We start from the raw sequence: 14,430 nt of genomic DNA on the forward strand, positions 1-14,430 counted from the left end.
CCTGGACCTATACCGGTTAACGGGATAATATCTGGACAAGGAATGTACATGCATCAAGTGGTTTCATTCAACTCTTATAACCTAATGCATCAATCATAAATATGTAAGTAAACATTTGTAAATTACTGGGAGACTTATAATGCTCCAGGGCTTGCCTCGCAGAAAGGAAGTAGGGCGATGATCAGGGCACTCCGGAAGCTCTTCAGGGTTCTGCTCCACGCCTTCGGGAGCTGCGGCTTGCGGATCCTCCTGCGGGTTCCCTTCCTCTGCTTCTTCGAATTCCAGCAACGTGATCTCTTCCTCCGATCCTAGATGCATGAGTATGGTATGAGTATTACGAATGCATAATGTTAACAAGTACATCGTGTTGTTGAGTAGGTGCATATCTCTTCTCGATTACTACTTAACTACTTCTACAATGCATCGACTACACCATAAAATAACAGCCACTTGTTTCACTCATGACTGGAGTTCTACAAATCCAAAAACAGTGATCCTAGACTTTCTGGAAAGCTTATCAAATTCTCTACAACTTTGTTATTAACCATTTTTACAGTCGACATCAGTTTCAACATGCAACTTATCATATTCTAGAATCGGTTCGGAAATGATTTATCATGCAATATAAAGTAATAGTACTTCTACTTTATGTAATCATTCACAATTTGACAACCTAGAACCTACCAACAGTTTAAGCATACCAATACAGTTAATATGATATAATGGTGAAGCCCAAACTATTTATTAAATTGCCTTTATTATTTTATTTAGATATCTAGGTTAAATAATAAATATATATCAGATGTGCTTAATAAATTCTCAAAATTTTACAGAGCCTTACTAATGCTATCAAAGGGCTACTATAAAAATTTCATGTAATTTTACTAAGTAGAACATCCTATACAAAAATGATAAGGAAGCAAGGCTTGAAATAGCATAAATGGAAAATCCTATTGAAAAGTGTCAAGCAACAGATTTCTTATTTTTCCTAACATCCATATGGTACTAGTATCACCTCCAACAAATTTCATGAATTTTGGACTCATAATTAATTTATAAAAATTCATGCAAGTATTAACTATTTATAAAAGAAAAATCTATAACTATAGATCTACACATGCACTGGTCCTCAAATTTTTATCCAAGCTCATGTATAACAAGAATAGCCTACCACAAAAATTTCATAATTTTTGGAGCACAGGAACTCTAGATATAAAATAAACAAATTTGAATGCATTCAAAAGCACATTTGAAATCCCTATTTAAATCTCCAGAAATTTCTACTGTTGAAGCCAAGAACATATTTTTCTTAAATACTACACTTCCTAAGGAACACTTACAAATTTATTTCACAATTTTTGGAGCTACCAAACTAAATATACAAAAATAACAAAACACTTGAAATTAGGGTTTAAATCTGAAAGGAATGAACTAGCTTTCTACTCCCAGTCACTGGCAACAGGGGCCCACCGGTCAGCCGGACCCACATGTCATCGACTGAAAACAGGGGAGACGGTGGCGTTCGACGCGGCACGGCCCTAGCTCGTCGCCGGTGAACCCGCCGGCGGTAGCGACTACACCTACGTGGTCTACCCAATCACCCGCACCCGGTGGTGGCCTTCGCATGGATGGAAGGAGCACCGAAGCACTTCACCGCCGACCATGGCGGACGGCTGTGATGGCACGGCGGGGCGGAACAATGGCAAACGCCGGTGACGACCTCGGTGGCTCGATCTCAGGCTCGGACAAGCACCGGTGTACTACGACGGTCCTAGCGCACCAACTATCACGCGGAATGGTGGACTACCACGGCGTGGCCATGACGACGGCCATGGCGGAGCTCTGGCAGAGACACACCCGCGGTGGCGCAAAGCGAAGCACGGCTTACCAATGGCGCGGCTGTGGGCGCAGCAAGGTGGGAACGGTGGAGTAGGGTGAGGCGGAGCTGTGAGTGCGGCCGATTGGAGGCTGGGGTGGCGGTGAGTGCGGGCGAGCTCGACGGGGCGGCTGCGACGGCGATGGCGAGCGCAGTGAGCAAAGGAGCGCGAGTAGGCGAGGGGGGGCGAAAGGCCGGCTCAGTGGCGACTTAAGCGCGTCCCTGGTGGCTTGCTGGCCGTCGATGCCTGACGAGCGGGCCCAGCGCCGGCGTGCGGCCTCCAGATGGTGCGCGCGGCCATTACCGGCCACCACGCGGCGGGCAGCGCCTGTGAACGGTCGGCCACTGAACGCGCGATTCAGTTCGTCAGTCGCGCGATGGCCGAGCCTGACGACGAGTTTTCCCGTTGATACAACGGCTAATCCATGGCTCCAAATCGTAAACCGTCTTAACAAAAATCCTAGCCCTATGTACCAGCTTCAACTTTGATTAAGGGAGTAAGCTCTGATTCGCAACAGAAACGAAGAAAAATCGTGCTCAAGGTGGGCTTGTCAGGCTGTCAGGGATCCAGACTTAGAAAATTTTTCTTAAGTGATGAAAACAGTGAAAAGCTGATTTTTGTGAGTCCAATTCAAGCATGTTAGAAGCTAAATCAGTCCATGACATAAAAATAAAAGTTGTTCCTTATGTCAAACACTACAACTTTGCTTTAGTGAACTCCTCCATGCAAGGTCCCTAACACCTAGTTCAACTTTAGTCAAACATGTCACTTTGAAATCATGATACACATTCAAACCATGGCTAAATGACCAAACTAGCCCTAGCACTAAATACCAAAGTTGTTCATGATGATACTCCTAGCATGTTAAAACAATTTGCAAGGTTATTTAAGCATTTCATGTAGTAGTCACTCATATAGCTATTCAGGTCAACACATGAAATATCGCTTAAGTGCTTGATCATGAAAGGTGGCCTTCATGAACAAGGTTCCTTTTGTTAATCTAAGTGTAGCTAAGGTGTTATAGTGACCAACATTACACACTAGCATTTATTTGCACATGATCATATGCATATGTTACAAGAAACACGAAATAACAAGCAATGTTTCATATGTTTCGATCAGATGTTTCAATTGTAAATGATGATTTATGAATGCTTGATGCTCATGCTCATGTTATGCAAGTCAAGTTATGCAAGGCTAACACCCGAGGTGTTACAGCCCCTCCCCCTTATAAAAATCTCGTCCCGAGATTTGCAAGACCTACCATTCTTGGAAAAAGGCGGGGTAAACTTCTTGCAGATAATCTTCTCTTTCCCACGTAGCATCTTGTTCACTATGATTGTTCCACACCACCTTATAAAACTTAATGATCTTACTTCTGGTTACTCTCTCCATCATTTCTAATACTCGAATTGGCTTTTCTTCATAAGTCAAATCCGATTGAAGTTGCACGTTGGTGGGTGCAATAGCTTCTTCCGGTACTCGAAGACATTTCTTTAGCTGCGAAACATGGAACACATCAAAGATTGCACTCATCTCCGGTGGTAGTTGTAGCTTGTACGCAACTGATGAGGACACCACGAGTACATCTACACCAGCAGCACCTCAGGCGCCTCCAGTTGATCATCTAGGGCCAATCACTCGGGCCCGTGCGAGAGAATTAAACTTCATCATGCTGTTAAGGAACGAAGGGCCAGCGGAATAAGAAGATGGCCCAACAGGGCAGCCCAGGTGGGGCGCCTAGGGCTGGGAGCCGCCGCCTTTCCCCTAGTGGCGCCCCCCCTCCTGCCGTCGATCTGGACTCCAGGGGCTGCGCCCCCTTTATTTAGTCGGAGTCCCTTTTGTTTACAACTCGAGTTTTGTTTTACATCTAGCTTTAGCTACTCTCGAACACGGCAATTCCGCGCCGTCTTTGTGTGATTCAGAACTCCACCTTCGAGCGATAATTGTGATTGCTCGCGTCTTTTTCTTGTTCGTTTTTCGATTGCGTGCAGGAAACGATCTTCGTGATCAGGCTGATCTCGCACCGGCGAGGTTGGTAACCATCGGGAGTTGGTTCAGCGATTGCATTGGCGCTTCGGGTTCGCTCGTCGTAGTCAGATCGTGAGGGTCTACTTCCACCAGATCGAAATTATCTCCACTCACCGAAAGATCGGGCACTCCCCCTCTATCAAGTGGTATCAGATTTCCAGGTTGATCGGTGAGTTTTATCGAGTGTTTTCCCGATTCATATTTGTTCATTACCTAGAGTCCACAAAAAGCAAAAAAAAAAAAATTACTTTCCGCTGTCCTATCAACCTTTGTTCCTTTGCAATTTCGTTCCAGTTTCGCATTGTTGAGTTTGTTTCCGTGGTCGAGTCTTGTTGCTGGTTTAGGATTGTGTTCGTGGTCGTAGTTCAACCGCACCGTTGCTATTCTTTGTTTCCGCCGCTATCCCACCCACCGTTCCCAAACAACAAGTCGAAGCCACCATATTACTCGACTTGCCCCCGCTAGCCGCCTTGTGTGATCTCTCGCCGCCGCGCTAACCCTAGATAGGTTGCCAGCCGCTGTTATTTCTCCTGCATCGCAGCCCTCCTTACATCATCTGGCGCCTACCTACTGCTGTTAGTCACAGGGACGATTGATCCTGTGATCGGTGTTGGAGTTTAGGGACGCTTTGCCCTAACTGCCGCCGCCGTGTTGTGCCTTCCGAAAAACATAACTTGAGATACCTTCGGTAAAACAGGCATAACTTTTCGCTCGTTTGTCAGAAAAATCTGAAATTTTTTGTGGAGCATCTCGACACCATTTGGAGCCGACCCAAACTCACCTTCGGTCTGTTTGGTTTCGTCAAAATCCCCAAAAAAATTCGGGAAAATATAGAAAAAAAATTGTCAAGGGTTTTGCACGTTTTTCAGAGAACGTGTTGTTTTTCTGTAGGCCACATAACACCTCAGTTGTAGGTGCCAATTTTTGTGGTTGCATCTTTTGTGATCCTTGTTCAAAAAAAAAAAAAGTTGATTCCTACTAGTACCTTTTGGAAAAATCCGGGGAAAATTCAAGAAAAAAAAAAAGAAAAATCCGGGCTATTTGCTTGTTCTGTGAGTTCTTTCCATCGTCCTTTGTTTCACCTTGTTGCGCTACGTCTAGGACACGTCTTAGCCAGCACTTGTGACTTGTACTTTGGATACTTATTGAACATTCGCTAATCTGCATTCGTTAATTGCTAATCCTTGACTTGAGTGCGGCCTACCCAGAACTCCACATAGTTCTACGACGAGCTGACTTTGTTCCCAGGCAATCGCTGCTCCAATCTTTCGCGAGTTCCTCCGGTCGGTTGTGGGTCGCCCCTGTGTGCTAGGTAAGAACGGATAAGACATTGATAACAGCACTAGTGTGAGCGCATTGTGAACCGTTACACCCTATTTTGGCATCGGTTTTGTGTTTGCGCTAACCATGGCAGGCGACGGCGACGACGTGAAGGATGAGCTGCAGGACATGCGGACACAGATTGATGGACTTGCCACCGACATCAAGACGATGCATGAACGGATGGATTCCACGGTCACTACGTCGAACGAGCGGTTCGATCAGCTAGACCTCTCGCAGATAGCCACCAAGACCACGCTCGACACCATCGTGTCACGCCTCGACTCATTGAGCACGCTGGTCGCAGATCTCCAGAACGATTATGTTGGTGACACGGAGCAGGACGGTGGAGACCGTCAAGGCCGCGCTCGCCGTGTGCCACGCCGTCCCGGTAATGATTCTTTTGCTAAGATAAAATTTAAAATTCCATCTTTTAATGGCAAATATGATCCTGCTGCATATCTTGATTGGGAATTAGAAGTCGACCAGAAATTTTCATGCCATGATATTCCTGCTAATTCTCAAGTTAAAGCTGCTATTAGTGAATTTACTGATTTTGCTTTAATTTGGTGGCGTGAATATAAACAAAAACATCCCGCTACAGTTCCAACCACATGGGATCAATTAAAAGCTGCTATGCGATACAGATTTGTACCTTCTTATTATGCTCGTGATTTGCTTAATAAAATGCAATGTTTTCAGCAAGGTTCACAATCTGTAGAGGACTATTACCAGGAATTGCAAAAAGGCATGATTCGGTGTGGGTTAGTTGAGGAAAACGATGCTGCTATGGCACGTTTTCGTGGTGGTTTAAACCGTGAAATTCAGGATATACTTGATTACAAAGAGTATTATGATATGACCACATTATTTGAATTTGCTTGCAAAGCTGAACGTCAAATACAGGGACGCCGCTCGAAGCCATATTCTAACTCTTTTGCAGGACGAAGCTCGACATCCGGTTCAACACCCGCGCCCCCTGCACCGTCCACACCCACCACTACACCACGTGAGCGGGCAGCCACTTCTGCAGGTACTCCTCCGTCCACAGGTGCAGTTCCTTCCACACGCCGCACACGGGATATTCAGTGCTTTCGTTGCCAAGGATTTGGCCATGTGTCTCGGGAATGTCCGAACAAGCGTGCCTTGCTCATTCGTGACGATGGTGAGTATTCTTCCGCTAGTGATTCTGACGATATTCAACCCGCTATGCTTGCCACTGACCATGCAGCAAAGACGGACGTACATGTCAACCCGGACGACGCCGATAGGTATGAAAGTCTTGTTGTGCAGCGTGTTCTTAGTACACAGGTCGCTACGCCTGAGACGAATCAGCGACACACTCTTTTCCATACCAAGGGCGTTGTGCAAGAGCGATCCATTCGCATCATCATCGACAGCGGCAGCTGCAACAATTTGGCGAGTACCGCGCTGGTTGAGAAGTTGTCTTTACCCACTCGTAAGCATCCACATCCATATCACATTCAATGGCTTAATGATGGTGGGAAAATTAGAATTACTCGTTCGGTCCGTGTTCCTTTCTCCATGGGTGCTTATTCTGATTTTGTCGATTGTGATGTTATTCCCATGGAAGTATGCTCTCTGTTACTTGGGCGACCTTGGCAATATGATACTGATAGCTTGCATCATGGTCGTTCCAATCACTATTCTCTCATGTTTAAGGGTCAAAAAATAATTATACATCCAATGACACCTGAACAAATTATTAAAGATGATCTTGCTCGAGCTGCTAAAACTGCTAAACAACTTGCACCATCGACCTCTGTTAATTCTGAAATCAAGTTAAATGCTCCTGTTTTGCTTGCTACACGTGCTGATTTTGATAAGTTACACGATGCTACTTTGCCATGCTATGCCCTTATATGCTCTCGTGTGCTCGTTTCCCTTGATGATACACCGTCTTTGGATATTCCCCCTGCTGTTGCTAACATTTTGCAGGAGTACGCTGATGTCTTTCCAAAAGATTTGCCACCAGGCCTTCCACCACTTCGTGGCATTGAGCACCAGATCGACCTCATTCCCGGCGCACAGCTCCCGAACCGCGCCCCGTACCGTACAAATCCGGATGAGACAAAGGAGATCCAGCGACAGGTACAGGCGTTGCTTGACAAGGGTTATATTCGTGAGTCTCTTAGCCCTTGCTCTGTTCCTGTGTTACTTGTTCCAAAGAAAGATGGCTCTTGGCGTATGTGTGTAGACTGTCGTGCTATTAATAACATTACCATTCGCTACCGATATCCTATACCACGCCTTGATGATATGCTAGATGAGCTTAGTGGTGCCATTATTTTTACTAAGATTGATTTGCGTAGTGGCTACCATCAGATTCGCATGAAATTAGGTGATGAATGGAAAACGGCTTTTAAAACGAAATTTGGGTTATATGAATGGTTGGTTATGCCGTTTGGTTTGACGAATGCTCCCAGCACTTTTATGCGTTTGATGAATGAAGTTCTGAGGCCCTTCATAGGATTGTTTGTAGTTGTCTATTTTGATGATATCCTTATTTACAGCAAGTCTATGGAAGAGCATTTAGACCATTTGCGTGCTGTTTTTGATGCGTTGCGTGCGGCCAATTTATTTGCTAACATCGAAAAATGCATGTTTTGCACACAACGTGTCTCGTTTCTTGGCTATGTTGTTACTCCACAGGGCATTGAGGTGGATAGCAGCAAGATCGATGCCATTCGGGCGTGGCCTACACCGACGACGGTCACACAAATTCGAAGCTTTCTTGGCCTTGCAGGTTTCTACCGCAGGTTTGTTCGTGATTTTAGCTCCATTGCAGCGCCTCTACATGAGCTTACAAAGAAGGATGTCCCCTTTGCTTGGAGTGATTCGCAAGAGGTTGCGTTCAGCACCTTGAAAGATAAGTTAACCAATTCTCCTCTCTTGCAGTTGCCTGATTTTACTAAAGTGTTTGAGCTTGAATGTGATGCTAGCGGTATTGGGCTAGGTGCTGTTTTGTTACAAGAAGGAAAACCTGTTGCCTATTTTAGCGAGAAATTAAGTGGTGCTAGCTTGAATTATTCTACTTATGATAAGGAGCTTTATGCTTTAGTGCGCACTTTGCATACTTGGCAGCACTACCTTTGGCATCGCGAGTTTATAATTCATTCTGATCATGAGGCGTTAAAACATATTCGTACCCAAACAAACCTGAACCGTCGTCATGCTAAATGGGTAGAATTCATTGAGTCTTTTCCTTACATTATTAAACACAAGAGCGGGAAAGAAAATGTTATTGCTGATGCTTTGTCTCGTCGCTATACCATGCTATCACAGTTAGATTTTAAATTTTTTGGCCTGCAAACTGTGAAGGAGCAATATGTGGATGATGCTGATTTTAAAGATGCTTTTGCCCATTGTATTCATGGCAAACCATGGGGCAAATTTCACATACAGGACGGGTTCCTGTTTCGCGCTAACAAGCTGTGTGTTCCAGCTAGCTCGGTTCGTCGTTTGTTGTTACAGGAAGCGCATGGAGGCGGTCTCATGGGGCACTTTGGCGTCTACAAGACGCATGAGGTGCTGGCTGCTCATTTCTTTTGGCCCCGGATGCGCGCTGATGTTGAGCGCCTTGTTGCACGTTGCAATACTTGCCAGAAAGCTAAGTCACGATTGAACAACCATGGTTTGTACATGCCTTTGCCTGTTCCTACTTCCCCTTGGCTTGATATTTCTATGGACTTTGTTTTGGGATTGCCTCGAACTAAGAAGGGGAGGGACAGTATTTTTGTGGTTGTTGATCGTTTCTCCAAAATGGCTCATTTTATACCTTGTCATAAGACTGATGATGCTAGCAATATTGCTGAATTGTTCTTTAAAGAGATTATTCGTTTGCATGGTATTCCAAATACAATAGTCTCTGATCGTGATGCTAAGTTTCTCAGTCATTTTTGGAGATCACTGTGGAATAAAATGGGAACTAAATTGCTGTTTAGCACTACTTGTCACCCTCAGACTGATGGGCAAACTGAGGTGGTTAATCGAACTTTGTCAACCATGCTTAGGGCTGTTTTAGATAAAAACTTGAAACGTTGGGAGGATTGCTTGCCTCATGTTGAGTTTGCTTATAATCATGCAACGCATTCTTCTACAAAAATGTGTCCCTTTCAGATTGTTTATGGTTATATTCCTCGAGCGCCCATTGATTTGTTTGCTCTTGATGCTGAGGACGCTCCACACATAGATGCCGCTGCACATATTGATCAAATGATTAGCTTGCATGAACAAACTAAACAAAACATTGCTACTGCTAATGCTAAATATCAGGTTGCGGGTAGTAAAGGGAGAAAACATGTTACTTTTGAACCGGGTGATATGGTTTGGTTGCATTTAAGAAAGGATCGTTTTCCTACTTTACGTCGTTCTAAATTGATGCCACGTGCTGCTGGTCCTTTTAAAGTACTAACCAAGATTAATGATAATGCTTACATCCTTGACCTGCCTGCGGAGTTTGGTGTTTCCACGAGTTTTAATGTTGCAGATTTGAAACCTTATGCGGGCGAAGATGAGGAGTTGCCGTCGAGGACGACTTCAATTCAAGAAGGGGAGGATGATGAGGACACCACGAGTACATCTACACCAGCAGCACCTCAGGCGCCTCCAGTTGATCATCTAGGGCCAATCACTCGGGCCCGTGCGAGAGAATTAAACTTCATCATGCTGTTAAGGAACGAAGGGCCAGCGGAATAAGAAGATGGCCCAACAGGGCAGCCCAGGTGGGGCGCCTAGGGCTGGGAGCCGCCGCCTTTCCCCTAGTGGCGCCCCCCCTCCTGCCGTCGATCTGGACTCCAGGGGCTGCGCCCCCTTTATTTAGTCGGAGTCCCTTTTGTTTACAACTCGAGTTTTGTTTTACATCTAGCTTTAGCTACTCTCGAACACGGCAATTCCGCGCCGTCTTTGTGTGATTCAGAACTCCACCTTCGAGCGATAATTGTGATTGCTCGCGTCTTTTTCTTGTTCGTTTTTCGATTGCGTGCAGGAAACGATCTTCGTGATCAGGCTGATCTCGCACCGGCGAGGTTGGTAACCATCGGGAGTTGGTTCAGCGATTGCATTGGCGCTTCGGGTTCGCTCGTCGTAGTCGGATCGTGAGGGTCTACTTCCACCAGATCGAAATTATCTCCACTCACCGAAAGATCGGGCACTCCCCCTCTATCAGCAACATTTCCTTTTCGTTCCAAAATTTTGTATGGCCCTACATATCTTGGTGAAAGCTTCTTTTTCATCCCAAATCTTTTTACACCTTTCATGGGTGATACTCTCAAGTACACATAGTCACCTACTTCAAAAGTTAGTGGTCTTCTTCTTCTATCGGCATAACTCTTCTGTCTTGATTGAGCTGCCTTCATGTGTTGTTGGATGATACGTACTTGTTCTTCGGCTTCATTGACAAAATCAATACCAAAATATCTCCTTTCACCGGGCTCGATCCAATTCAATGGAGTTCTGCACTTTCTGCCATACAAGGCTTCAAATGGAGCCATTTTGATACTCGCTTGATAACTGTTGTTATAGGAGAATTCAGCTAAAGGTAACCATTTCTCCCATGAACCTTTTGAAGATATAACACAAGCCCTAAGTAAATCTTCTAGGATTTGGTTCACTCGCTCTGTCTGTCCTGAAGTTTGCGGATGATAAGCTGAGCTTCTGATTAGCTTGGTTCCCAAAGCTTGGTGTAAGTGCTCCCAGAAACGAGCTATGAACTGTGGTCCTCTATCTGAGATTATGGTCCTGGGTACTCCATGCAATTTCACAATCTGAGAAACATATAACTCAGAGTATTTACCCGCGTGATATGTTGTGTGAACTGGTACAAAATGTGCTGACTTGGTGAGACGATCAACAATGACCCAGATTGAATCGTGACCTTGGGGCGTTGTTGGAAGGCCTGTGATAAAGTCCATGCTGATTTCCTCCCATTTCCATCCTGGAATAGGCAATGGCTGAAGTAATCCAGCGGTTTTCATATGGACGGCTTTCACTCTGCTGCAGTTATCACACCTAGCAACATAGGCTGCGATCTCTTTCTTCATCTTAGTCCACCAAAAACGGTTTCTTAGATCCTGATACATTTTACTACTACCCGGGTGGATAGACAATTTGGACGAGTGAGCTTCTTCTAAAATTTGATTCCTTAGCTCACGGTCTTTTGGCACCACTAGTCGGTCCTCAAACCATAATACACCTTTTTCGTCCAATCTAAAATGTTTTGTTTCTTGCTCTTGCATTTTTCTCTTTATGTGACTTATTCCTACATCAGTCTGTTGTAGCTCTATGATTTTGCCTTCAAGCGAACAACTGATGGTGATATTGTGTAGTACAGCAGGATGTAGCAAGTTGAATCCATCTTCCAATAGCGCTTCCATAGTGTTGCAATGGGACTTCCGACTAAGTGCGTCGGCTACCACATTAGCTTTACCCGGATGGTAATGCACTTCCAAATTATAGTCCTTAATCAATTCCAACCATCTACGTTGTCTCATGTTCAGTTCTGGCTGGGTAAAGATATACTTGAGGCTTTTGTGGTCAGTATAGATATGACATACATTGCCCAACAAGTAATGTCTCCATATCTTTAGTGCATGGACAACGGCTGCAAGTTCCAAATCATGTGTAGGGTAGTTGACTTCATGTTTCCTCAACTGCCGAGAGGCATATGCAATTACTCTCCCTTCTTGCATAAGTACACATCCCAAACCTATTCCTGATGCATCACAAAATACATCAAAAGGCTTTTCAATGTCTGGTTGTGCTAGCACTGGTGCTGTAGTCAATAAAGTTCTGAGGGTGTGAAAAGCTGTTTCACATTCTGGTGTCCATTTGTATTTCTCATCTTTCTGAAGTAGTCTGGTTATAGGCTTAGCTATCTTTGAGAAGTCGGGAATAAACCGACGATAGTATCCTGCTAACCCTAGAAAACTCCGAACTTCATGCACCGAAGTTGGGGCTTTCCAATCCATGACCTCTTGTACTTTTGATGGGTCTACTGAGATTCCATCTCTCGATAAAATGTGACCTAAAAATGGTACTTTGCTCATCCAAAACTCACATTTGCTAAACTTGGCATATAGCTTATGTTCCCTCAGTCTGGATAGGACAATCCTTAGATGCTCTTCATGATCTGACTCACTTTCTGAATAAATCAATATGTCATCGATAAACACGACCACGAACTTATCAAGTTCGGGCATGAATACCGAGTTCATTAGGTACATGAAATAGGCTGGAGCATTCGTTAGTCCAAAAGACATAACCAAATACTCGTATAAGCCGTACCTAGTAGAGAAAGCCGTTTTAGGTATATCCTCCGGTCTAATCTTTATCTGATGGTAACCTGATCTTAAGTCAATTTTGGAGAATACTTTTGCCTTTGCTAGCTGATCGAACAAGATGTCGATGCGGGGTAATGGATATTTGTTCTTGATGGTCACAGCATTGAGTGGTCTGTAATCTACACACATCCTTAGTGACTTATCCTTCTTTTTCACAAACAGTGCTAGACATCCCCACGGAGATGAACTAGGTTGGATAAGACCTTTGTCCAATAGATCTTGCAATTGAACCTTGAGTTCTGCTAACTCATTGGGTGGCATTCTATAGGGCCTTCTGGATATGGGTGCGGTACCTGGCACTAATTCGATCTTAAATTCCACGTCCCTATCCGGTGGTAGACCTGGTAATTCCTCTGGAAATACATCCGGAAACTCACAAACCACTGGGATATCACATATTGTGGTGGCTTGGATAGCACAGGCTAAATGTTGGGGTTCGAAATCGCGGGAGAGTGGAACTAGAAAAGCATTCCCTCCCGTGGGTTCTCGCAACATGATAGTACGGGTGCTAGTGTCAATAAGAGCACCATGATACTTCATCCAATTCATGCCTAAGATTACACCTATCGACAATCCCGGCAATATTATCAAATCTGTGGTGTACTCCCTCCCTTGGATCAAAATTGTAACATCCTAATGGGCCAAAGTGGGCCCAATTAAATTTCAGTATGGGCTGGCGCTACTGTAGCAGAAGGTGTCGGATACTGTAGCAGCTGGGTCCAGGCTACTGTTCACCGAAACACTGCTCATCCGAAAATGGGCCGACCAAATTCGGAGTACTGTTCACGTGGTGCTGTAGCGTCGCGAAAAACACTGTGCAACCAGGTTTAGTACCATACTGGAAATCCTGAAATTGTCGGATCGACTTAAATACCAGGGCCAGGGACGCGTAGTAACCTTCGGTTAACCGTTTTGAACGAAGCGAGGACGAAAGTTCAAGCGGGTTGCTACGCGGGTGGGACCACTCCTAGGAAGAGTGGGCCTGGGCCATGTATGTCGGGACTGGACGTTACAAAAATGAGTACATTTTTGACTATCTTTTTGGTAGTAACAGTTCCCCCTGCTGAACTTATGTTAAAACCCCCTTTGCTTACTTCAATTATTTCTTGATCATGTCTAGATGCAAATGCTTGACTCATAAATGAATGAGAAGCTCCCGAATCAAATAAAACAACAGCGGGATGCTTGTTGACAAGAAACATACCAGCCGTGACAACTTCTCCGGCGGGCACTTCCTCTACAGCGGTATAATGCACTTGTCCCTGACGTGCCCTGGCATTCACCTGCCTCTGATTGTTCTGATTTGGGTTGCCATTCCTCTTGGGGTGGGGGCACTCCTTGGACCAATGACCCAGTTGGTTGCAGTTGAAACAAGGTTGATTGCTTCTGAATCCGGCGGAGCTGTCCTGATTACCATTCCCTTTTGGTAAGGCAATAGTGAATGCCTTACGAAATGGTTTCTGTGGCCTGTTATTCTGAGCTTTCGGTGGTGGAGGCCTGAACTTGGGTGCAGGTGGACGGAATTGTGGCCTAGGTGTGATAGGCGCTTTTGACTGGAAAGATCCGGATGCACCGGCCTCATAGGCCCTCTTGCGACCTTTAGCAACTGCATGCATGTTGTTGTGATTTTCTTGGGTCAAGGCATCACTAATGAATTCATTGTACGTGGCACATCGGGAGTTTGCCATAGTCTTCATTAATTTGGTACCCAGACCTCGCTTGAAACTCTCAATCTTTTTCTCTTCAGTATCCACGAAACTTGGAGCATATCTTGACAAGTTATTGAATGCGTGCATATATTCTGTGAGTGACTTGGATACCTGAGTGAGCCTCATAAATTC

At 44.9% G+C, this 14,430-nt stretch overlaps 1 protein-coding gene across 1 annotated transcript in view; it reads left to right on the plus strand.

Annotated features, from left to right (window-relative positions):
- Positions 1 to 5,315: 5,315 nt before the first annotated feature.
- The window catches only part of LOC136543896 (uncharacterized), a 150,784-nt gene continuing 141,669 nt past the window's right edge, over positions 5,316 to 14,430 (plus strand). The window contains exon 1 of the mRNA XM_066536221.1: positions 5,316 to 9,825. Coding sequence (XP_066392318.1) covers positions 5,316 to 9,825 — 4,510 coding nt within the window. The remainder of the gene's footprint in view (positions 9,826 to 14,430) is intronic.

Source organism: Miscanthus floridulus, chromosome 3, assembly GCF_019320115.1.
Source record: "Miscanthus floridulus cultivar M001 chromosome 3, ASM1932011v1, whole genome shotgun sequence".
Taxonomy (NCBI): Eukaryota; Viridiplantae; Streptophyta; class Magnoliopsida; order Poales; family Poaceae; genus Miscanthus; species Miscanthus floridulus.